The sequence below is a fragment of the Apodemus sylvaticus genome, chromosome 10, assembly GCF_947179515.1.
Source record: "Apodemus sylvaticus chromosome 10, mApoSyl1.1, whole genome shotgun sequence".
Lineage (NCBI taxonomy): Eukaryota > Metazoa > Chordata > Mammalia > Rodentia > Muridae > Apodemus > Apodemus sylvaticus.
In genome coordinates, this window is record NC_067481.1 from 90,753,329 (window position 1) to 90,778,891 (window position 25,563).

The 25,563-nt window shown below is 42.1% G+C and overlaps 1 protein-coding gene across 1 annotated transcript; it reads left to right on the forward strand.

Annotated features, from left to right (window-relative positions):
• Positions 1-25,563, forward strand: Spdl1 (spindle apparatus coiled-coil protein 1). Its single transcript, XM_052196370.1, has 12 exons — positions 1-160; positions 2,560-2,731; positions 7,754-7,930; positions 9,770-9,967; positions 10,478-10,627; positions 10,712-10,810; positions 10,893-11,003; positions 12,161-12,301; positions 13,281-13,390; positions 13,845-14,032; positions 22,065-22,398; positions 24,897-25,563. Exons 2-12 carry the CDS (start codon positions 2,576-2,578, stop codon positions 25,042-25,044), a joined length of 1,812 nt encoding a protein of 603 aa, XP_052052330.1. The 5' UTR covers positions 1-160; positions 2,560-2,575; the 3' UTR covers positions 25,045-25,563.

A 25,563-nucleotide genomic window follows, 5' to 3' on the forward strand; every position in this document is an offset into this window, starting at 1 on the left:
GAACACTATTCAAAAATCCTGGCGCTTACTTAGCTGTGTTTCGGGCGAAGGAAGAGGGTGAATTTTCTATGCTGAGGTGGATTCAGTATCACGAGTCTGGGCGTCCAGTGCTCTCCGGACAGGTCTCGCGTTGCAGCAGCCAGAAAGCGTGAGGAGAGAGGTAAGGGCGAGCAGCGGGAAGGGCGAACCGGGCGGCTGCAGGCGGAACTCCTGATCTCCCGGAACCTGAATTCGCAGGAGCTGCCTTCCGGGTCGGTGTAGTTTTTCGGCCGGACCGCTTCCCTGCGGGTTTGACTGCAGATAGATAAATACGGTGCTGGGTGATCTTGATAACTATTTCTGTGACCTCCGAGTCTTGAGTTCTCCAGTACTTTAACCCCTTGCCAGTGGTGCAGCCTGAATTAACTTGCAAGTAGGTAACAAACATACACGACGGGGAGTCCCATTGTAGCATCTCAATCGCTTATTTTTTACTTATTTAATTTTTTGTTATTTATTTTTTGTTATTTACATTACATCCCAATCGCAGCCCTCCTCTTTTCTCTCCTCCCAGTCCCCCCTCCAAATCCCTGTCTCCACTACCCCTCCCTCTTTTCTCAGAGAAGGGGAAGTCCCCTCCCAAACCCCAGTACCACTCCATCCTGGGCCATCGAGTCCCAGCAGGGTGTGTTCCAAGCACGCAGTGTTGGAACCAGATAGGGTAAGGGGTCCAGTGGAGGGCAACAGAGTCAGAGACAAACCCACTTCAATTTCAAGCCGCATATCTGCTACAAGTGTGTAGGGGGCGTAGGTCCAGCCCCAGCATCCTCCCTGGTTGTGGATCCAGGTTGATTGACTCTTAGGTCTTCCTGTGGTGACCCCCACCCCTTCAGCTTGCTCAATTCTATCCCCTACTGATCCCCACAAGGCTCCCAGAGCCGATGCTGGGCTGTGGGTCTCTGCATCAGCTTCCGTCTGCTGCTCGATGAAGCCTCCCGGGAAACAGTTATGTTAGGTTCCTGTCTGCAAACATAACACAGTGTCATTAATAGTGGCAGGGATTGGCTCTCTCTCATGGGATGGGTTTCAAGTAGGGCCAGTCAATGGTTCTGCTCCATCTTTATCCCTGTGCATCCTACAGGCAGGAGAACTGTGGGGTTGAAAGTTTTGCGTGTGGGTTTATTTATGAGTTTATTTATTTATTCAATGATGAGAGATTGCAGTTGTAACATTTTGGATGTTTGGGTTAAATGTTTTCACTTATTTGTGAACATGTGACCCCCCCCCCTCAGAAAATTTAAAATGTTTGACTGGCATGATATTGCTGTTGATGCCTAGTCAGAATGTGTGTGTTTTTAATCTAGTTAGAGGCTTTTTACTCTTTTTTTTTTTTTTCTTTCCCCACTTCCTTTCTCCCTCTGGCCCCAACTCGCTCTGGGCCCCAGCTCTGGCCCATAGTTTGTTTGTTTGTTTGTTTGTTTTTTCTCATTATGGATGGTTGTGAGCCACCATGTGGTTGCTGGGATTTGAACTCATGACCTACGGAAGAGCAGTCAGTGCTCTTAAACACAGAGCCATCTCACCAGCCCCCCTTTTCTCTTCTTATCTTATAGAATCTGTAAGATAGTTGAGACAAGATGTTTACAAAACTTTTTCCACATTGATGTAGCCAGTTGGAGGTGGAAGTGAGCTTTGAACTCGGATAGCTAGCGCATCCACAGAACTTCCTGTCACTTTAATGCCCTATACAGTGTTTTTGAGAAGTTGGGCTGAGAAGTGGTTAGCACACCAGGCTTTGGAACTCCACTTTGATTTTTATGTTATTTAGCCACCTCTGTGTATCGCCTACTATTTCCTCTCAAACCTAACCCAGCCAGGTTCGGCTCATTTCTCCACCAGAGCACCTTGGGCCAGTGACCTGCAGTTTCCAGTTTCTCACCTAATTTACCTTAGAATCATTTGCCATGATGGTTTCTTTCCACCTCTTGGAGAAATTTTGTCTTTTTGGCTCCCAGAACATTAAACGCTTTGTGCATACTTCATGAGTTGTACCTGAGGATATTTCCGGTCTTCCTTCATGGCGGCCTTCAGTTCTGAGACTCGTCAGCAATTATGCTCATGTTCTAGTGATAAGGAATCTTAAGTAAGGACTTAGGGTTGGCACTGTCCAACTGTGTATTTTTAGCCCAATATATTTAAGTGCTTAGCCATGTCATACTCAAAATAGGAATTCTTGCTTTCTTCCCTGTAACATTCTTTACCTCAGTGCCTCAACTGGGGCTAGCCCCATTCTAGTAATTGCTAGGCCAGAGGTCTATATTCATTTCCCTTTTTACCTCCCAGAATTCACCTATTAGAAAATTGTATTGAAGTTAACTTCACACGTTTTGTAGAGTTCAGTCATTTCTCACTACCCTGTGCTATCGCTGATAAGAGAAATTGTCATACAGTTCAGAAAGCAAACACTAATCCTTTTGGTTTTATATGGCGAGACTGTTGACTATATATGTTTCTTCTCTTGCTCAGATGTCACTACATTTAGTTCCAAGTTCATCTCAAGTAGTTACATTTTGTCTTTAGGTTGAAAACAGAAAACATGGAGGCAGATATCACAAGTCTTCGAAACAAGCTCAAAGAGTGTGAAGACGAGCGACTGAAGGCCGCACACTATGGCCTACAGCTCCTGGAGAGGCAGGCGGAACTGCAGAGTCAGTTGGATAAATGTCATGAAGAGATGATGTCCACAGCCGAGGTAGGATCCAGTACACCTGTGTACAAGGATGTGCTTAGGAACTAAGCTTGTTTTGTGTGGTAACTGTCCCATTCTCTTTTGAAGACCTAAACTTCCAGTGTCCTTTCCAACACTTGGCTGGCTCTGCGGTCAGCCTGCTTTCCCATCTACATTTACTGCCAGGTGTCGTTCGGCCCATGCTCTGCTTCTGTGATCTCACTCCTTTTGTAGTTCTGAACCTCTGCGCACTCCCTGGCATATCACCAAGCCTTCACTTCTCCCTGAAGGCCAAATTGGTGTATTCAAGTGCCTGCCGTTAATGGACGTCTCAAGCTTGACACAGCTGTTCTGTCTGCTAACTGGTTGTTCACTTGCTTTGGTAAGTAGCTTGGCTTTCATCCAGTTGCTTGAGCCTGAAGTCAAGGGGTTCCCACATTTTATCCATCAATAAATCTAAGGACTTGACTTACATCTTAGTTAGGTTTCTATTGCTGTGATAAAACACCATGACCAAAAGAAGCTTGGGAGGAAACAGTTGATTTCATCTAGAGAAGTCAGAACAGGAGCCTGGAGGCAGGAACTGATGCAGAGGCTCTGGGGGGATGCTGCTTACTGTCTTAGGGAGCCTGTTTTCTGATACTATCCAGAACCACGTGTGCTGGGGTGACACCACCCACAGTGAGCTGGGCCCTCTTACTTCCATCATTAGTGAGTAAGATGCCTCCCAGACTTGCCTGCAGGTCAGTCTTAAGAAGGCGTTTTCTTGGTTACGATTTCCTCCTCACACATATATCTAGGTTTGTGTTAATTTGTCAAAAAACAAACAACCCGCACAACCAAAACATCTGCTTGAGATACTGCTGCTCTAGTCCAGACCACAGCCGTCTTTCCACCTGACTCCAGGAGCTTCTAACTGGTTGCCAACTTCCATCATTACCATTCGTACATCACACATCCAAGTGGTCATGAGGTCCCCTTTCTTCCAAAAGCCACATGGGGCTTTCTTTTTCTTTTTTTTCTTTTTTTATTGTGGGGGGGGCAGGTTCGAGACAGGGTTTCTCTGTGTAACCCTGGCTGTCCTGGAACTCACTCTGTAGACCAGGCTGGCCTCAAACTCAGAAATCCGCCTGCCTCTGCCTCCCAAGTGCTGGGATTAAAGGCGTGCACCACCACTGCCCTGCTCACATGGGGCTTTCTATTGTATTTTTAGCAGAGTCTGAGCCATTTACTTGGCCTTGTATATTCTCGTATTCTGACCTCTGCCTAAGTGAGCACCACATTTCAAATGTGTTTTCTGTAGTCTTTCCTATACTGGCTTTATATTGGATGTTTCTTCTGGAGTTACCCAACTACTCTTCTTGACTCTGTCCTCAACCACAGATTGTCAGTTAAATGTCCTATCTGCATGATGGCTAACACTGTATAATGTAAAGTTGTCATGCCCTCTTAATTCTCTCCTGCTGATTATCTTCAAAGTTGCAAGCTTCGTGAGAGGAAATTTTGTCTATTCTTACTCACTAATTAATACACCTGTTGCCTGGCACACAAATTTTTAAAATTACTAAATCAGTTTAATATTAAATGTTTAGTCTCTTAAAACTGAATTTCAGAATTATAAATATAACGGGTAGACATCACTAATGGCAGCTGTCATTTTTCCAAGTACTACTATTCTTAATAAGTACTCAATGCCAAATCATGAAACAAAGATTATGTATCTCAGAATGGAAATAAAGTCATATTGCACAATTATTTTGAAAATAGCTCATGAACTTTAGGTTTCTTTTAAAATAGAGCTTGGGGGGGTGGGGTGATGAAAAATAATTCTAGCCTCTTTTCCCTAATTTAATTGAATTTTGTTTATTTTATTTTAGTTTTGTTTTAATGTTTTTAGTTATTCTTTGAAAATGCAGTATATTTTGATCATGTTCTTCTGCCACCCCCAAACCCTCCTCAGATTCTCTCTACCTCTCCACCTATATATTTTTTTTCTCTTTCTTGAAACAGCAAACAAAGCCACGGAGTTCAGTTTGTGTTGGCTGACTACTCCTGGGGATGGGGCATGTCCTAGAATGTGGTTGATTTATCCAATGTCACTCCATTGAAGAAAACTGACTTTACCCTCCCCCAACAGCTGTCAGTGGCAAATTGTACCCACTTTTCCCTCCTGAGCTGAGGTTTTCTCTGCCTGTTTATGAAGGCCTCAAATGTGCTGTCAGAGCTTCTGTGTTTATATGCGTATCTGCCCTGTCATGTCTGGAAAGTGTTGTTTCTTGAGATTATTTACCATCTCTGGCTCTTAAACTCTTTCTGTCCCCTCTTCCAAATGGATCCCTGAACCTTGAGGTCTGTGTTCTTTTAGCAGAATAATAGTTATAGGTTTTCCCCTAGGGCCAATGACCCATCTTTCTAGCCTCAGATTCTTGGCTTCATTGACAGTGTCAGGTATGGATTTTGTCTGGTAAAAGAGGATAGGAGAGCTCAAATTCAGGTTAGAAGGTGGCTGTTTCCTCTCCTAACACTCAAGCCACTACTGCACCTAACATCCAGGAATTCAGGAAGGTGTAGCTCACAGGGGTTTTAACTGAGTGAAATCAGTTATTACTTTTCTCCTCTGGTATTGTGCATAGCATATTAAACACCAGCCAGTCACGTGAAGCTTCTAGATTTCTCCATGTTGGTGTCTCTAGTAACAGGTCTTACAGCAAGTTGTGGAGGACAACCAATAACCTTGGCAATAGTCTGTAATACTGCTGGTGGGGAAGACACCTATGGAAGTCTATTGTCCAACAACTCAAAGATGTGTAACCCATTGCTGGTGTTGGGTTTTATTTGGTAGTATATGCTGTCTGGTTTGGGTCTTACAGCTACCCAGAATTATATGGTGACACTGTTAAATAGCCTTTCTACAGATGCATACATCTTAGGAACCTTTTATAGGAGTTTTTGCCAGATTTTCAGTGTTAGTTGTTCCTCCCCCTAATCCCTCCGCTACTCTGCTTTATCTCATTAAAAACAAACAAACAAAAAAAAATTGGAAGGAACTGAAGTGCTTTTTTAAACCATGGCATGTCTATAGTGATTTTGTAAATATAACAATGCTCTGAAAGTATTTAGTATTTTTCCTTTTTCTCCGTCTTTTTCACTGCTTTTCAAAGCTGTTAAGGAAGAACATCTCATTATCAACTAATAACGCTTACCAGGAACATTTGAGTGCTGGTAAAGTATCCTCTTTTCTCTTTCCTTAGGGATTGATAGACCAGCATGCCAAGCGGTTTATCCTTTCTTGACAGAACTGCAGCAATTGCTATTCCCTCAGCACGGACTTTGGCATACTTCTCCTGTCTACTGCTGTCCATAAATAATACATGGACAATTCTAGATATAAATAATTTATGTAAAATAATAATTTATAAATCTGTAATGGTTACATTCTGCTTGGAACATGAATCGCTGTCCAGGGTGAAGCAGGTGTTGTAAGGTCTTGTAAGATGTTGATGTCTTGTAAGGTCGTGAGCCATCTAACACGATGTCTTGCGCCTTACACTACACCTGTCACACATTTCATCTCATCACATGGATGTTATACTATCTAGCATCTAAGACTAGTGAGTATAGTACAGTAAGATTTTGAGAGAAAAATGACACATAACTTTTTAAATTGCTCTTTTTTATTATTGGTTATATCATTAATATCTTACTGTGTCAAATTTAAAATTAAATTTTGTCGGGTCAAACACTATATAGTGGGTGTGGGTGAGCCTGGTATATGTAGAGTTTGGTAATATTTGTGATCCAACCATCAGGCAGGGGTTCTGGAAGCGTGTCCTGGCAGGTAAGATGCACGTGACATCCAGTGTGAGCTTTGATGTCTGCACAGGGTGGTGTGTCTGACATGCTCCCCTTGAATTCTGTATCCCAGCTTCCAGCATCCATGAGCATTTTCTCCTGCTGCTTTGAGAATGGGTTCCCATTCCAGTTCCCTTAGAGAGCCTCTTCTCACCCTGCCCTTGTCTGCAGAACCACTCACTGTGGCTTAGAGGGTTTAGATGGATCTTTTAGCTATTTCTGGGATTGTTACCCGGCACGTTTGCTAGCTGTTCAAGTCTTGCAGAGGAATGAGGGCTGCGGGTTTCTGGTCTGGTGATACCAAAGGGTCCTTTGCTTTTTCTTGTTGTCTCTCAAGTAGATTCTAATTATGGAAAGATTCCCTTATTGTACTGTATTAAATAAAAAATAACTTACTGTTCTAATAACCAGCCAAATTCTTAGTTTTTGATCCGTGTGTGATAAGGCTTACCACCATGACAGTTATTGTTTAGCCAAGAGCTAGAATTTTTCAGGAAATCCTTAACATTTAGCACTATGAGGTTTCTTTTGGATTTTGAAGCCTTGAGACTGCCTCCTCCATTACTGTTGGCACTGTTGGCTTTCAGGGAAGCAGAGATCACAGACTGGAAAGCATAAGTTAGTGCTCTCCTGGGACAGTGCCTTTCCTTCTTTCAGCTTGAGAACTTGAGATCCCTGAAGTCCTCAGATACACCTTCTGAGGTTTGTTAAGACTGATTAGCAGGGCTCCTAGGTCATTTGGCAAAATGCTTTCCTGAGTATGGTTCCCAGACACAGTGGTCCAGTGTCTTACTGTTATCCATCCCAGCACAGGAGAGTCAGAAGTAGGTGGATCCCTAGGGCTCTGCCCACTGGCTATCCCTCCTGCCCTCCTTAGCAGGCAGGTTTCAGGTCAGTGAGAGACTTTGTCCCCAAAATACGGTGGTCATTAGCTGAGGAATAACACCTGAGGTTGTCATCTCTCCTACAGTAACATACATATATATGTGTGCTTCCTGATGTGAACATGCATGTAACCCTGCCCCCACCTCAAAAAGTGAAAGACAGATTAGCTCTGCTAGTCCCAATTTGACAGGTGGTTGTTCCTTGGAAAGCAGCAAAGGAAACAGGTGTGAACCAGCTTAAGGTGCTAACTGCTGATCATCGATAATATCCAGTGACTGAAGGTTTTTATGCATTTAACTGTGTTTTCAGAGTTATAACCAAGAGAAGTATGCCCTTCAGAGAGAAGTAGAGCTCAAGAGTCGGATGCTGGAAAGTCTGAGCTGTGAGTGTGAAGCTCTGAAACAGCAGCAGAAAACGCAGCTGGAGCAGTTAGAGATGCAGCTACACAGAAGCCACAGGCAGGAAGTGAGCGACCTGAGGAACAAGGTTTGCATCTGTTCAGGGTAACATATCTTGAGCTCGAATGGCTGCTGTAGGGACTGGGTGTTGGGGCTCAAGTACTAACTCTGCAGAACAGCTAAGGTAAGGTTCTCTATCTTAATGTTTTGAGTGGAAATACTGAGAAACAAGCATTAAAGAATTTGTATAGATACTCGTCTTCTAATTACATCTTCTAATTACATGCAATAATTTATTTAATTATTTAAATCGGGTAGCTGAATATTTGTATTTGAAATATTTGTAATATTAGTGACCAGTGTAGCCTCCGTACAGCATGTGATGTGGTTCACCTTGCAAGATAACTGCAGCGTTTGCTGCAGTTTTGTGCAGCTGTTGTTCAGTACAAAGCGTCCTGCGTGGTAAGGGAATGTGCTTTAGAGGTGAAACTTTGTAATGTGTTTATAGAAGAAATATGGATGACCAGTCCTCACAAGGACTCTGAAGGAGGTAACTCTCCACTATGGCAGACAAGGATGCTAATGTCTAGGCAAACTGAGAAAATTGAACAAGATAAGAACCACAGATTGTCAGGATAGCCTGGAACTGGCTTCCTGCACTTGGAGTAGTGGTGCCTTGCGCACTGGCTCCATTCTAGGTACAGAGTGGGCAGCTGTTGACTGAGTCCAGTCACCCTCAGAACCCCAGCACCCAGTGCCTTCAGTTTGCATCTAAGAAATAATGTAGGGCTTTGCTTACGCATATAAAATTTGTAACCTGAGTTTTTCAGATCCTACTCTATGAAAACTTGATAAGATTTTTTAATGCCTTATTTTCTCAGAAGTCAGTTTTTCAATTCTTAGTATTTTATATAGTGTCTCTTAATATTTTTCCACATCTGTTTTCACCTATAATTTTTCATTCAACAAACTATATTTTTCCATTTTAAGTAATGGTATCAATGAAATCATATTCATGTAAATAATGCTTTTGTGCATCTTGCCTATGGCTTTGATAGGTAGTAATCCTGTTTGCAGCTAATCTGATCTGAGACATGGAGAACTGAAAATGATGATCTTCATTCCCACATGGAATGAGCAATAGCTCCTAATTATCTAAGTAGATATGATAAAGGAAATATTTGGGGACTAGGTAAAGCAAAGATAATCATAAAGATGGACTTTTTATAGAAGAAAAATAAATTTAAAAAAATTATGGTGTTGCTGATATTCTCAAACCATTTGTTTTTAATATCTTCATGGTTTATTCATTTTTCTTACTTCTCACATTTAATCTGTCATTGAGTTACAAGGAATTGACTTATAAAATGTTATGGTAGCTCCTGTCCCTGTAGTCCAGATCAGGAAGACTGCCATCACACTACTGTGGTTTTCTGGTCAGGTTAGCTGCCAGCAACACTATTACCCATGCTGTTGCTGCTGCTGCTGCTATTCCTCTTCCTTCTCCTCCTCCTCCTCCTCCTCCTCCTCCTCCTCCTCCTCCTCCTCCTCCTCTTCCCTGGGGATGAGGAGTACTTCCCAATCTTTACAGATGCCTCATGGTTACCTCGACCACCTTCAGTTGTTCCTAAGACCACCAGGTCTACTCAGATGACTAGTGTGGGTTATCCCTGAATTTGTTGAAAAGACACTTAGTGGGTAGGGCTGTAACTTGGTGGGAGATATTTAACTTGAAAACCCAAGACCCTGCATCCAGTTCACAGAGCCGTGGGTAGGAGGGAGAGCTACTTGGCTCACGTCACCCAGATGTAGCGAGGTTCTGTAGAACAGCGACTGCAAAGTCAGGTATGGACTCTCTAGGGCTTTCAGAGGGGAGATAGCCTTTGGGTTTGGAGAATGTGAATCTTTGTCTCTTTTCTGGATTTAGCTAGAAAGTCTGAAAGTGGAATTAGATGAAGCAAGGCTTAGTGAAAAGCAGCTGCAGCAGAAGCTGGATCGCCAGGGTGAACTTCTCTCTCACAAGTCGGAAGAACTTCGGCTAATGTCTGAGCAGCGAGCACTCAATAACATGTCTTCGGAGCTGCTGGCTCTGCAGGCTGAGCTAACTGACATGGAAGGTGCGAAGGTAATTTATAACTCAGGTGTTGTCTTGTTGTACTTTAGAATAGTCCTGCATGTTCTTGTAATTGTTTTTAAGAACTAGTTTGAGGACTGAAATGGTTTTTGATGCAACCAAAATCATGCTGCAGAACTTTCAGGTGTGGATTGCTTCATTCTTAAAATAATTTGTATTTTATGATTATGTGAGGCAGATTTATATTCTGGAAACTCTGGGATCATTTATAGGCATTTATTCTGACCTGAGTTTGGGTCTTAAAAGCCTAGATAAAATATTAGCACAGTAGAAATTAAAGTGCATGTCAATATGGAGTTTTCATTTCAACTAAAGATAATTAAAACTTAAAATTCACAGGAAAAGGGGAGCTTTTCCAAGGTATTTTTGTTGGCTCTTTGCTAAAAATAAAATATACTTGGCAACCTTTGAACGGTTTTGTTTTAGTGTAGGTTGGGAACCAGTTATAAGTACTGGATCAACTGCTGAGTGAGAAATGATGTCTGTGTTCCTGTTGAACAGAATGCCCTCAAAGAAGAGGTGAACGAACTGCAGTACAAACAAGAGCAGCTGGAGTGTCTCAATGCTTCCTTACTGCACCAGGTCGACAGGCTTAAGGAAGAGAAAGAGGAGCGAGAGAGGGAAGCGGTCTCTTACTGTAATGCCTTGGAGGTATGGCGAGGACCACCATGCTTCCCGGCAGTCCCCATGCCTCTGCTGGGCTCCACTACTGAAACTGGCTTCTTTTCCACCTAGAAAGCTCGCGTGGAAAATCAGGATCTTCAGGTGCAGCTGGGGCATGCACTTCAGCAGGCGGCAGACCCCAACAGCAAAGGAAACTCTCTCTTCGCAGAGGTACTTGCAAGCGCTCTCCTGACTGAGCTGACTGGACTGGCTTCTCATTTACTATAAGAACACGCACGTTAATCTGTTCCAGGTGGAGGATCGAAGGGTGGCAATGGAACGGCAGCTCACCTTGATGAAGGACAAATACCGCTCACTGAAGAGGCAAAATGCGTTCACCAGAGAGCAGATGAACAAGATGAAGGTATAGACTGGTAAAGGCTTTCACATCTGCAGCCCTAGCACTGCGTATGCAAGTATATACAGGAACATTTCCTTCAGAAAGTATACTCACATGATTATTTGTTGAATTGCATGATTCTTATTTTTTTATTTAAAAAAAAAAAAATCTTGGGGCCGCAGCTGCTGATTGCTTTAGCAGTTCCTCACTGACTTGGCCAGGTAGACACTGAGTCTTGTCCAGTTGGAATGAGAGATAGTTGATTTTTCCCTCATAACACAGTGTCTTCTTGAGCATAACACTGTTTCCTGCTTCATCTAGACTTACTCTCTCGCCAGTTCTCACACGAAGGCCTAGTAGGCTTTATTAGAATCTATACTGCGCGTGGCCCCTTGTCCCTACAGCTCATTAAGTCGGTGTAGACTGTCTGAGTTGGAAGGCTCTTTCTTCATTTCCTCATTCCAGTCAAGCGAGAAGTTAAGAAGAAGCTTGTAGCACTGAGAAAAATACAGTCGTGTCTGGACCTGTCCTTTGGCTCTGACTCCTCCTCCCTTTTGCCCGATGCTGCTAAAGGAGTAATGGATTGCTAGAAAGGCATCTATTTTCTTGTTTTTTCTTTATAAGTGTTTACAAAGCAATGACCAAATTCAGGAATTGGACTTGGGAGTTAGACGAGCTACTCAAGATGTGGTGTTAGGGTTCATGTGTAAGTGGGAGGGTGGTAGCCACCACTCACCTCTTAGAGTTGTCCTGGACTTGACATGTAGTAAAACACCTTCCCAATTTTGTCATTTATTTCTGTAGATAACTTAACAATTTCCTCACTTAATTACAAATTTTGGAAAATTCCCCGTAGGCCATGTGGAGCAGGCGTGGTGTGGCCAGTCTCCTGCACTGTCAGAATCAGCATGCTCCCAGGCCTACAGAATGTAGTCTAATGTGCATCTCATGGACACATAAATAATTGTATTAAAGATTTCAGATAAGCATGAAAAAATAGTCAAATTCTCCAAAGTTAGATTCAGAATAAAACTTTTCATGCAAATGTTTTCAGATTATGAGATGAAAAAGAACTATTTACTTTCCAACATGAATTCAAATCTTGGAACATAAAACATATGCCAGAAATATGTTTACCAGGATCTCGATTTGATTGGGGTATGTGATTTTTTTTTTCCTAGTTACAAATCTCCACGTTGCTGAGGATGAGGGGATCACAAACTGAATTTGAGCAGCAGGAGCGGTTGTTTGCCATGGTAGAACAGAAGAATGGGGAAATAAAACACCTCTTAGGGGAAATTAATAAACTGGAGAAATTTAAGGTATATGTAACATCTTTTCAAAAGCATAGTCAAATTCTGTGAATTGAATTTCTCAATGTTTTTTAGCTTCCATAGTTTATTATGCAATCTACTTTCTGTTGCAGTACAAGTTGACCCAATGTTTAAATTCTCTTGAACTCACAGCAATCTCTCAGTCCTATATATATGATGTGAAGTCAGTTACAGCTTCATGTGTTAAATGTGGCCCCAGTGAGATGCAGGTTTATCAGAAACCGAGTTGCTACGTGTGCATGCATCTCTTGACATTTTCTGGGTATTGGTTTACCTCTGTAGAGCAGTGTTATTATTTAAGTTACAGGGGTTATGTAGGATATGCTTTTATTTTTAGTTTTAGACTTTATTTCCCTTAGTTTTTTCTTCATGATGCTCCAGTTATTTTTGTTGATGCTCTACATGTTTGCTTTCCTGTTGTCTAATGCACAATAGCCCCCCCCCCCACACACACACACTGTACTTTGAAATTAGGAGGATTGGGGTTTCTGTGGCCTATAAAATTGCTTGCAATTTTTTGAAGAAATTTACCCCCACCCCCATCCCCAAGAGAAATACAGAGAATTTTCTTCAGTGCTGGGAAATGGATGGTGGGCTATCAAAGGAGCTTAAGTTTCCTCTCCATGGCTTTCCGTTTAATGACTTTCTCTAAAGTCCAGAATTGGACCCAGCAGTCATTGCTTTTCCATTGTAAGAGCTAGAAGAGGGGAGGGGTGGGAGCTGGTGTGGTTGGGAGCCTTAGTCTCAGAATTAAACATATTATTTTCATGTCCATGTCAAATTGAGCCACTTTCCTTACGTGAAAAAGGGAGGCTGCTGATTCTCCCTACCCCAGAAGGAGGTGGATTAGGAAGATTAGGCTAGCATGGCAGCTTCTAGCTGATGAGTACCTTAGTGGTGCTGCTGCCCCTGGAGCAGACCTGGGCTGCAGTCTGCTTTGTGTAACAAGAGTGCTTGCTTTCACTAGAGCTTATATGAAAGTGTGGACTCCAAACCTTCTGCATCAGACCACGATTGTACTCTAGAAGACAGCACCTATTATGCAGAGTTACTTCAGCTGAAGCTTGATAAACTAAAGTAAGTGTTTGTGATTGTGAAGACACAGATGAAGGGGTTTGCTTGCTTATAATACTTATAATACTGATTTCTTTTTTAACTGTCAAAAATTTCAGAAGAAAGTCAATAAAAATCTTTGTGCAGCATATGGGTTTATATAAAGTATGTATTTTATGTTCAGCATCTAGTTACTAAGTGAAAGGGATTCTAAATTTCTCAGTTAGAATTTAAGAATAAATTCCAAATAATTCAAAAATGTACGTGTTCATTTGGGAAAAATATTTTCTCCATTTTCTTAAAGGATGCTGTAAAAAGCACGTGGAGGTTGCATTGCTAGGACTTATTTAATTGTTCATTGTTTCTTTATTGCTAAAATCTCAGAAAAAGTGCCTTTTTAACACACAAGGTTTATCCCACCATGTCTGTGGCATGTATTATTTTCATATTCATTAATTATTCTTTCCTGTTACTGTAGCAAAGAAAATGAAAGCACGAAGGGCGAGCTGTCCATCCAGAGGATGAAGGCATTATTTGAGAGCCAGCGGGCCCTGGATCTTGAGCGGAAACTGTTTGCAAATGAAAGACACCTGCAGCTCTCAGAAAGTGAAAACATGAAACTGAGAGCTAAGGTAGACGAACTCAAGCTGAAGTACGAACCCGAAGGTGTGTTTAGTAGGCTCTTACCTTTCAAATCGAGAGTAGCTCTGAGAAACAAAGTATTTTGTGTCACTATAAACCAACTTGTTATTATGTATTTGTAGTACAGTGTAGCTGTCAAATGTGTAGGAAAATTAAGAGAATTGGTTACTACATAAACATGAATATAGTCATGTTTTCTCTTAGGATATCTGAGTTCAACACAATGAATAGCAAGGGCTTAATGTTTTCTCCTTTAAGATTGTAGTATCTTAGGGTGTCCCAAAGAGTTTTGAAGGTACTTTGAGGAAGGGTCTCACTGCATAGTTCAGGCTAGCCTCATATTCATAATCTTATTTATTCTCCTGAGTGAGATCATAGTTGCCCAAGCCCAACTCAAAGAGTTCATTTTTGTGAAGCAGCTGAATCTGAGAGCTAGACCAATTAAGTTTGATTATAGAAGAACTAAGCCAGGCTTAGGTTCAGTGACTTACATCTTCCTTCCTCTCCCCTCTGAACCTCTGGAGGAGCATTCCAGGACTGGTGGAGTACTGTGCATCTTAGGATCCAGGCTCTGTAGAGGTTGTCTGCTGTCATTCTCCTGAGCAGAAATTAGTCATGTGTCCCAGGACTCACCACAAGAAATGCTGAGAAGATGAAGTGTTGGCCTCAGAAGCTATCTGTATTGAGAGTTCTTACTGTTTTTCTTCTGACACAAAGTGATTGGACACAATTATTAGGGGCGATGTGATGTTTCCACTTATGTATGTGTTGTATAATGATCAAATCAAGGTAAATTAATATCCATCCCTGTAGATACATCTCAGAACTACTCATGATTTAAGTTTTATCTTATACTTTTATCCCTTTGAAGTTGGGAAAACTCTGAAAGTTTTCTTTCTAACTCTGTCATGCATAGTACATTACTGTTGACTGTGGCTGTTAGAGCTTCCATTTTTAAACATGTATTTATTACTCTAGCATGTATGTGTGCATGATTGTGGTGATGGGATACCAACATTGTAAGGCTGGTTTCCTCTTTCTGCCTCTGTAGTTTCTGGATCTTGAAGTTCCATTCTCAGATAGAGACAAGCAGCTACGCAGTGAGCCATCTCACTAGTGCCTATTTTGCCCTTGTATAAAATCACATAGTTTGTGAGGTATTTTGCTTTTGGGTTTTTATCACTTGTAGGTGCTCATGTTTTATCAGGTGTGTAATTTGCCGACGTTTCCTTGCACCCTGTAGATTCTCTTCATTCTTGCCTTTGCTGTTGCAGGAGTGTTGGGGTGATAGGGCCTCCCTCATGTTTCTTTTTGCTTTGATTGCTCACACTTTCTTCACTAGTGTAGTCATGGAGCGATCACCCTGTTTTCTTAGTGCAATGAATTGAAAAAATCCTCCTTTCCCTGTTACATGTTTGGACTTTGTGAGCATAGGGGCTGTGTGTTGGTGGGTTAATTACTTCCCGGATTTCTTTTTTTTTTTCTTTTCTAAATTCTTTGTTTATATTCCAAAACACTTTCCCCTTTCCCAGTTCCCCCCTCCCCATATGTCCCATAAGCCTTCTCTACACCCATACTCCAACCACCTCCCTCCTTTTTCTCTGTCCTGGTATTCCCCTACAATGCTGGATCAGGCCTTTCCAGGATCAGGACCCTCTCCATACTTCTTCATGGGAGTCATTTGATATGCTACTTGTGTCTTGGGTAGTCAGAGCTTCTGGGCTAGTTAATATCCACTTATCAGTGATTGCATTCCACGTATATTCTTTTGTGATTGGGTTATCTCACTTAGGGTGATATTTTCCAGTTCCAACCATTTGCTTAAAATTTCATGAATTCATTGTTTTTAATTGCTGAGTAGTATTCCATTGTGTAAATATACCACATTTTCTGTATCCATTCCTCCATTGAGGGACATCTGGGTTCTTTCCAGCTTCTGGCTACTACAAATAGGGCTGCTATGAACATAGTGGAGCATGTGTCCTTATTGCATGCTGAAGAATCCTCTGGATATATGCCCAGTAGTGGTATAACAGGGTCCTCAGGAAGTGACATGCCCAGTTTTCTGAGGAACCTCCAGACTGATTTCCAGAGTGGTTGTACCTTCTTGCAATCCCACTAGCAGTGGAGGAGTGTTCCTCTTTCTCCACATCCTCGCCAACACCTGTTGTCTCCTGAGTTTTTAACCTTAGCCATTCTGACTGGTGTGAGGTGAAATCTTAGGGTTGTTTTGATTTGCATTTCCCTAATGACTAATGATGTTAAGCATTTCTTAAGGTGCTTCTTAGCCATCCAAATTTCTTCAGGTGAAAATTCTTTGTTTAGATCTGCACCCCATTTTTTAATAGGGTTATTTGGTTCCCTGGGGTCTAGCTTCTTTAGTTTCTTGTATATATTGGATATTAGCCCTCTATCGGATGTAGGGTTGGTGAGATCTTTTCCCAGTTCGTTGGTTGCCGTTTTGTCCTTTTGACAGTGTCCTTTGCCTTACAGAAACTTTGTAATTTTATGAGGTCCCATTTATCAATTCTTGATCTTAGCGCATAAGCTATTGGTGTTCTTCTGTTCAGGAACTTTTCCCCTGTGCCCATGTCCTCAAGGGTCTTCCCCAGTTTCTTTTTTATTAGTTTCAATGTGTCTGGTTTTACATGGAGGTTCTTGATCCACTTGGAGTTGAGCTTAGTACAAGGAGATAAGAATGGATCAATTTGCAATCTTCTGCATGCTGACCTCCAGTTGAACCAGCACCATTTGTTGAGAGGGCTATCTTTTTTCCACTGGATGTTTTCTGCTCCTTTGTCGAAGATCAAGTGACCATAGGTGTGTGGATTCATTTCTGGGTCTTCAATTCTATTCCATTGGTCCACTTATCTGTTGCTGTGCCAATACCATGTGGTTTTTAACACTATTGCTCTGTAGTACTGCTTGAGGTCTGGTTCTGTTCAGCTCTGTTACTCAGTGTTTCTTCTATTGCTGGTTTCCTTGGGGTCAGAAAACATTTGATGGGGCCTTGGTTTGAGTTTGGTTCTTGTTTGTTTCTCTTCAGAACTGTTTTTTTCCCTACTGTGTGCTCTTCATATGCAGTAGAGAAGATGGAAATTCTACAGCTGTTGGATAGACAGCTGTAGAATTTATATCAGCTCCCTTGAAGGCTAGCGTGCACTTGAAATGCAGTGTTGCTGACTTTGTCTGGATGACTTCCATGGCTGTAAGTGGAGTGTTGCCCTCCACAGTTGCTTATCCCGCTGTCTCTCTAATACAGATCTGATCACGCTTGCATGCAGTGCTTCTATTTAGAGTTATGCTACAGACCTGGTCTGGGCCCCTTGATCATTCTTTAATGTCCCAGTCTTCTGGTTTTGATGTGAAGTTTATTTGACTTGACACAAATACCTCACTTTCTCTGGTGGAGTACATTTTTATTCATTCTTATCCTTGCAGATGAAGCGAGTGTCATGTCAGCAGCATGATTTGCTCTTGTTTTTCTAATCCCTTCAGCCACTCTCTGTCTTTTAATTAGATTATGTAATCTGCATCCAGGACAATTACTGATCGCTAAGAACTTGGTGCTGCCACACCCCTGGTTGTTTTCTGGTAGGTCTTTTCTTCCTTTCTTCTCTCCTACTGTCTTCATTGCTGAGTGATGTTTCTCATTCATTATGTTTGGTTCCATGCCTTAGATTTTAACTTTTTTATTTATAATTACCATGAGGCTTGTAAAGAACATTTAATAATTAAAACAAGTTATATTGAACAGAACTGTGACAGTTTTAAATACAAAGGAAAAAAAAACCCTTCACTTAGCTCCATTTCTCTCCTTGGTTTTAATTTTGTTGTCAAGTTTCAAATCTTTTTATATTTCTTATCCCATAACAATTGATTGAATTGTTCCTTTGTTAGTGTTGTTTTTAAATCTCCCTGCTCAGGGAATAGGAGCTGAGGCTCTCAAGTCTGAATAGCCAAGGATTTTCTCTAAGCATTTCGGGTGTTAAACCTTCAGATGTGTCTTCTCCCCCACCCGAGATTTGTTTATTTCCATGTGTATGGGTGTTTTGTCTGCATGTATGTCTATACACCATGTACATGCCTGGCACCTGCAGAGGTCAGAAGAGGATAACCTGGTTAGATGAGTAACCTGGAACTGGAGTTCAGGATAGTTGTGAGCTGCTGTGAGTGTTGAGAATTGAACTCAGGGCCTCGGAAGAGCAGCTAGTGCCGTGAACCACTGAGCCGTGTCCTTCCACCCCACCTCACATGGTTTCATGGGACACATTAGCATCTTCTCCCTTTCCTTTTGAGCATCCTTTAGCTTTTATTGGGGAGTGGTGTCGGTGGCTTTTTTCTTTGGTTCTCTGAGGTTCACTGGGACGCTGCCGTCCCCTCACCCACCCCGTGCTGCTCATAGGATGTTCTCTTTAACCTTTGAGAATTTGACTCTGAGCTAGGTCTGACCAGACTTTTGACCTTCTCGCCTTTTTACATGTCTTGGGTTTATAAGGTTTCCTGTTATTTCTTTGAATAAACTTTGCACTATTGTCATTCTCGAGTTCTCTTCTGTGTCATCAGCATTGACACATCTCCTAAACTGCTGGTGTTTTCTTTCTTCCTTCCTTCTCACTCATTTTCTCTTTCTTTATTTTCAAACAGCCTGTCATTAAGACTGACTGTTCTGTACTCTGCTTGACCAGTTCTGGCCTTTATTGTCATCTACTTCACTTTTCAGTTACTGTTTTTTTTTTTTTCCCTCATATGTTTCATTATCTGCATCTGGTTTGAAGTTTTCTAGATTTTCTTAAATGGTTACATTCTTTGTCCAGCAGACCACTCACATGCCTGTCTTAAGTTCTGTCATGAGCACCTTGTTTTGCCCTTTTTAAGGTGTAGCTGCCCGCAGCCACATGTAAACCGGGTTACCTGTTGAGAGAATTTTGGGGTTATAGGGAAGAGGGGCGAAAAGAACGAACGTGTGGCCAAGTCAATGTTCACTGATCAAAGCCGTAAACTTTAATGGCGCCGGACCTTTTAACAGTTTGGGCAAACCCTTCCCCTCAGACTCCAGGCTGAGTTCCGGTGGAAGTTGTCTAGCTTCTCTTGGAGGTCTTCGCCTTGACTGCTCCGGCAGCTGGGTGGGTCACCTGTTTAATTCAGGGATTCCTATACCTGGAGGAACAATGAACTTAACCTTTACTACGAGCGCTCCACCCTAGGTGGAGCAGGATCCTGGCTAACTGGGAGAAGTTAACCTTGACCAAAGTCAAACTCTGACCAAGTGCAAGACTGCCCCAATATGGCTCTGTACATTAAGGAACTCCATTCTTGGCTTTCTCAGTTCCAAAATGTGATGGATTGATGAATTAGGTGTTTGTTACATTCCTTGCCATTTGTCTGTGCCCGTGACTTCTGTTTCATTGCTTTGTTGGTAGTGGGGTTGGTTGTTTGGGAACTGAGCAGGCCCACTCTTTACATTCCACTTCAGCATTTATAAGTCAGGATCAGCACAGCTTAGCCATCAGTTTTGCGATAGCTCTGTGGCTGGTACAGTATCCACTCTGGATGGGCCTGTGGACAATCCATAAGAGGGCACCTAGGACGTGGGAGGGTCAGACACACACACAAGTCCAAAGGCCGTGTGGCCTATGCCTCCAGCGGTGTGAATAAAACCTATGTGTAATCTGTCAGCAATGTTTGGCAGGGACAAAAGGCTGCTGTCAAAATCTGGATATTAATTTCTGTTAGCTTGCTTTCCTTTGACTTGGGGTAGAAAAGCCCTCTGGTAGACTCCACTATGGAACAGTGCAGGATTAAAACCCCCACAAAGTGAATTAGGATGACAGGGAAGTCAAATGTCTCCATCTTCACATCATTCTTTGAGCATAGTCACTGAATTCTGTGCATGATCCCATAGTGGCTGGGGAAAAGGAAATCTTAGGCATGGAGAACAGTTTATAGTTCAGTCTCTCTCTCTCTCTCTCTCTCTCTCTCTCTCTCTCTCTCTCTCTCTCTCTCTCTCTGTGTGTGTGTGTGTGTGTGTGTGTGTGTGTCTCTGTGTTTGTCTTTCTCTCTTTCTCTCTCTCTGTGTGTGTGTCTGTCTTTTTCTCTCTCTGTGTGTGTGTGTGTCTGTCTGTCTTTCTCTCTCTTGCTCTGTGTGTGTGTGTGTGTGTGTGTGTGTGTGTGTGTGTGTGTGTGTGTATGCTTTGGGGTGTGTGCCCAGTCTTCACTGTCTTACTTTTGACTTTTGGCTTGCTGAGCTGTATGAAATATTTTTGAGTACATGGGAGGATAATTGAGGGGATTCTACCATCTTCTTCCACCTTTCATCTTGAATTCCTTCCTTCCTTTCTCCTTCTTTCCTTCCTTCCTTCCTTCCTTCCTTCCTTCCTTCCTTCCTTCCTTCCTTCCTTCCTTCCTTCCTTCCTTCCTTCCTTCCTACTTTGCTTTGAGACAGGGTCTCACTATGTAGTCCTGGTGAGCATAGACATTGTATAATCTAGACTTGAATTCAAGAACCTACTGCTGACGCCCGCTCAGTACTGGAATTAAAGGCATGCACCATCATGCCTGGCTCAAGAGTTCTACTTTTAGGTAAAAACATTTCGATGGGGGAATTAAATTAATTCTAATTACTTAGAAAATAGCGTACCTACACCGTCTTTGCAGCTGATATATTACAAACAGTGGGTTTTATTGTGTGTAAGTTGAAAATTAGAAAGTCAGTATTAAAAAATGTATGAATGCTGTGGTTCTGACCCATCTCCACCCCCAAAGGCTGGGTTAGCATGTTTTGGTTTAAGGATTCTTAACCAGGTTACCTTTGCCTAACTCTGCAGTCATCCCATAAGTCTCACCACTAGAGGGAGATTGTTCACAACAGGAAGTTTATATGTGTGTATGTATATATATTTAGTTTTTAAAAGGCTTCTTTTCTCTATCCTTTTTTTCTTTGACTCCAATAGGCTCCTCTGATTAAGAATAATGCATTATGAATTTCAAAGGTCTGCCAACCCAGCAAACATTTGAGGTGGTGTGGGTCTGGGTGATTCAGAAACACAGTGCAAAAGAAAGGGGGGTAGGGGTGCTTGCTAAACTGAGAGCAGCAGTGTGAGCGAGGAGCCCTCCTGCTGCAGGACCTCAGACTGCTGATGGTCTGATGTTCAAAGTGAAGGACATTGATGTCGGTGGGAGAAAGGCATTAGAGCAAGTCGTCAAGTGGCTGTGGGACCCTCATAGGGCATCAGCAGGCCATGAGGATAGAGGCTTAGCAGTAGCTGCTGTGAAGCAGTGTGGTTGGAACTAAGAGAGCTGCATCACAGAAGTGACCAGAGTCTGAATACATTTTATAGATGAGTCCTGTAGACATACATTGCCAACATTCAGAGTTCCATCCTTCATTTCATCTCTGTGCGACAGTACTGAATAAAGCAGGTTTGGTGTTCTTCAATTTAAAGATACTGAAGTGCAGAGAAGTTACTGCCTGAGGTCACCTGGCTGCAGTGTGGGACTCGGCCCAGAACTCCTGGACTCAGCCACTGTGCTTTGCCTCCCAGAGGCTTCAGGAGGACATCCTGCTCTCCTCCTGTCACCTGCACAGCCTGGTCACCCTGGGCTCTATATGTTACAGAACTGACAAGAGGCTGCAGAGAATCTTAAAAGACAGAGTTGATGGTGTGGGGCCAGAGCTGGGATTCAGTGAGGGTAAAGCCTGGACTCCTTTCCTGGACCACAGAAACAAAACAGTGTAGAGTGCCTAGGGTGAAGACAGAAGGCGGAAGCGGAAAGAAGGTGACCAGGAGAGGGAAGGAGGCAGAAGGAGAACCGAGAACATGGGAGGAGGACTGGAAGGAGGGCCAAGGGAGCGGGGCACACCACGTGTGTGGGGTGCTCAACATGCAATATGTACTTATATGAAAATTGATTTAAAAGTATATATTTTATCAAAGAGAAAAGTGTATCTTCAGAGTACCAAGAAGGGAAGTGAGTTTATGTATAACTCACTGAGTTTCCTTGGGTGTATCTTTGTTTTTATTCAATAAGAATTTATTTTAATGACTTTTTTCAGAGAAAATTGAAGTACCTGTACTCAAAAAGAGGCGTGAGGTGCTGCCGTTGGATATACCCACCCCAGAAGAAACAGCTGCTACCACTGGAGAAGAATTTTCTAAACCCCCACTTCAGAGGGAGGAGGAGTCCTGTCTTAGTAACTTAAAAGATAATGCTGTGCAGTGGACACAGCAGGCTTCCGCATGCATGCAGCCAGCCAGCCTCTCTCCTCATAAGAGCCTGCATCTGGATACACAGCCGAGGAAGGAGAAGAAGTGTGTGAAGCTTGTGGATAGTCCAGCCAAATCTGAGGCCTTACATGAACAAAGTGGGAACACCCCCAGTTCTCCCAGGTCAGTGCGGCTCTCTGCCTGGCTGCCAGCAGCCTTCTCCATCTTTCCTTTCTCGCTGCCTACGCTATATCGTGTGACTCTCGGTGTTCCCAGCACTATGTGCCCTGGAGCTCTGTGGCCTGGGCATTGTGAGCCTCGGAGTTCTGCAGTGTGAGTGGCCTTCCTTTGGTTCTTTTCAGAGGGTCAGGCAGACTAAAGTGACTGCAAGATGAGTGGCCTTCGAACAAGTGATGTAGGCAGTCACACTTCCCAATCCACAGAGCAAAGACAGTCTAGCCCAGCATGCCACAGGGTCTCACTGGGTGGATAAATGTACTTTCAGTTTAAGAGTAGCCATGAAAGAAAAACCAACTTTCTCAGAGGGCTTTCCAGTAGTCTAAAACATTTAGACTTAAGGTTTTTGGTAAGATAAATATGGTTTTCCATATTTATATTAACCCTTCAGAAATGAGCTTTAATGCCTACTTGACATTTTTAAATATCAAAGCTAATTTCGTTTCATTTTTATTTCAAAACTTCAAAGCTTCCAGCTTTGTGTGTAATTGAGTTTGTGACTAACAGAAAGTATTGGAGGGTATGTGAAGGAATCATTGTTCAAGGGCTCTGTCCTTTGGGAAAGTAAAACTCATAGAGATGAGAAGTGACTGGAGCCCAGGCACCTGACAGAAGGAAGGTCTGATCACAGTAGGATCAGGACAGTAGTAAGTGTAGACCTGACCTAGGTACCCAGCAACCCAGGCATGGGTGGAGGGTGTGTGGCCCAGAGCTGGGTAATTTGGAGAAAGATGAATACAAGTGGAGATGTTCATGCTAAACTAATTAAACCGGTCTCAGGCCAACAGTGCATGTTTCTCTCATTTGTGACACCCAGACTTTATATGTAGATAAAATCATATATGTGCATGTGACATGAAAACAGAAGCAAAGTTGGAAGGGACAGGCACAAGAAAGGGTGGAACACATGAACCCACACACTTGTACAAAAAGTTTTAAGAAGCAAATAAGGAAAATGAAGGACTCAGGTAGTTTTAAGGAGACAAATGATGTCTGCATGCAGTGCAGTGATAATGTATTTAAAATGAACCTGCACACATTTAAAGTTGAGCATAGTCACGGGCATTAGCAGCATGAGATGAGCTCTCTGGGAACTGCTAGGGCTCCAGGAATCTCTACAGAGTGAGTGCAGAATCAGACATTTAATGAGATAGCGAGTGACAGCCCATCACTAGGGCCTCCTGGTACTGCATGGGATTTTATGTTTCCAGTGCTACTAAACAAAGTATTCACCAGGAAAAACATCAGCCACTACTATTACATTAGTTTGTTAGATTTTTAAAATAATGCTTAAATCTATAAGACACAAGAAATTAAAACCTGATATTCTAGCACATATCTCCAGCCTCAAACAGTTCTGAGAGGAGTTTAGCAGGCACTGCCTGTGATGCCTGTCTGATGGTGTGTCTCTAGAGGACTTCTAGATGGCCACTGCACCTTGCTGTCTGGAGTGCTCGTTAATCTTCCTGCCCTTTGTCGCTTGAGAAACAGTACATAGATGCATACCACTAATGGTCTTAAAATGCACACTGGAAAATTTTTGTCTGATTAAAAAACAACAACAACAAAACAAGTGTTTAAGTCTACCTACTAACTTAAAACATTTGCATCCCAGCTGGAGAGCTTAACCTCAGAGGTTAAGAGTGTTGGCTGCTCTTCCAGAGGTCCTGAATTCAATTCCCAGCAACCACATGGTGCCTCACAACTATGTATGATAAGATCTGATGCCCTCTTCTGGTGGGCAGGCATACATGCACATAGAACACCGTATAATAAATAAACAAACAAATAAATCTCTTAATAAAAAAATTTTTTTTAACCTTACATCTTTTCTACTTATTTAGCTTAGACACACAGTTCAAAGTTAACTTTGTCACGGTAAAGATGTGCTTTGCTGAGAACTGTGATCCTGCCTGCTTTAATGAATGCTCTTCATGGAGAATTTACATTCTTTCAAACATCTCCTGCACTGTTTGTTACTGCTTGCCTGATGGAAACTCAGTTGAAAGGTTTTTGTTTGTTCGTTTGTTTTTTCTGCTTTCTTGTCTGAGACAGGCATGTACTTGGGAAGCCTGGGGTTCTGGTTTTTATCTTTGTGCTGAAATTTTTAAATGTGGTATCAACCTTAAAATATTGCTTTAGCATTTTGAATTTTGAATTCCATGTTCTTATGATGGGTATCTTCTTTTACTTAATACTTTAGCTTAGGCATCCCTTGATCTTTTATCAGACTTAAAAATACTAAACATTTTTTAAAAGTTAAACTTACTGATATAAAAAATAACTTTAGAGTCAGCCACTTAGTATCATAATGGAGTCTACTAATTGCTTTTGTCCTCTGTATATAAAATAGCACTCCCCCTTTTGGGCACCCCCTCTACTAGGCATGTTCTTCTTTTTCTTAACCATACTTGAATTCAGAATATATTCTTTAATGTTGGTAGGTTAACTGCAGAGTCAAGGCTTCCAACAAAAGTGACGGAAAGGAAAGAAACTACAAGCAAATTGGAAAAAGGAGCTTGTAAGAAGCCACCCAACATCATGTATGTGTCTTCAAAGTCAACCCCAGAGATGCAGTGCCCCCAGCAGTAGTAAGGTGCTGTGTATTGGCTGTGCTAACCGTCACTCACTCCTATGCATGGGACACCCTTGTGGAGCATTTGCATGAGCCAGTGCAGCTCTGAGACCTGGTGTGCTCATACCTCTGTGACCAAGAATTCAGATGTGGCTGTGATTCTTACCACAGGTTCCTTAACTGATAATCCTTCTCAGGACTGTGAATCACAGGGAACAGACTATTTTCGGAAGAGAATGTTATAATTTAAACCTATTTGCTGTGTTGGATATGGAATTTGAGCATTATGTGATTAATCTATCTTAAGAACCAAAAATTAGAAAATTAAAACAATTATTATAATTTTCTTTGTACATCTTTTTGGACTTATATTTTCTTTGTCTTGTAAAAATAGTGAAAATGGCTTAAAAGATGTATTATTACAAAATGTTTTTAAAGTTTGAAGTACCTATATTCATATGTATAATTTAGGTTTTCATGACTCAAGCATCTAAATAATTTTGAAATTTAAAATAAAATTACAACAATTTCTTCTA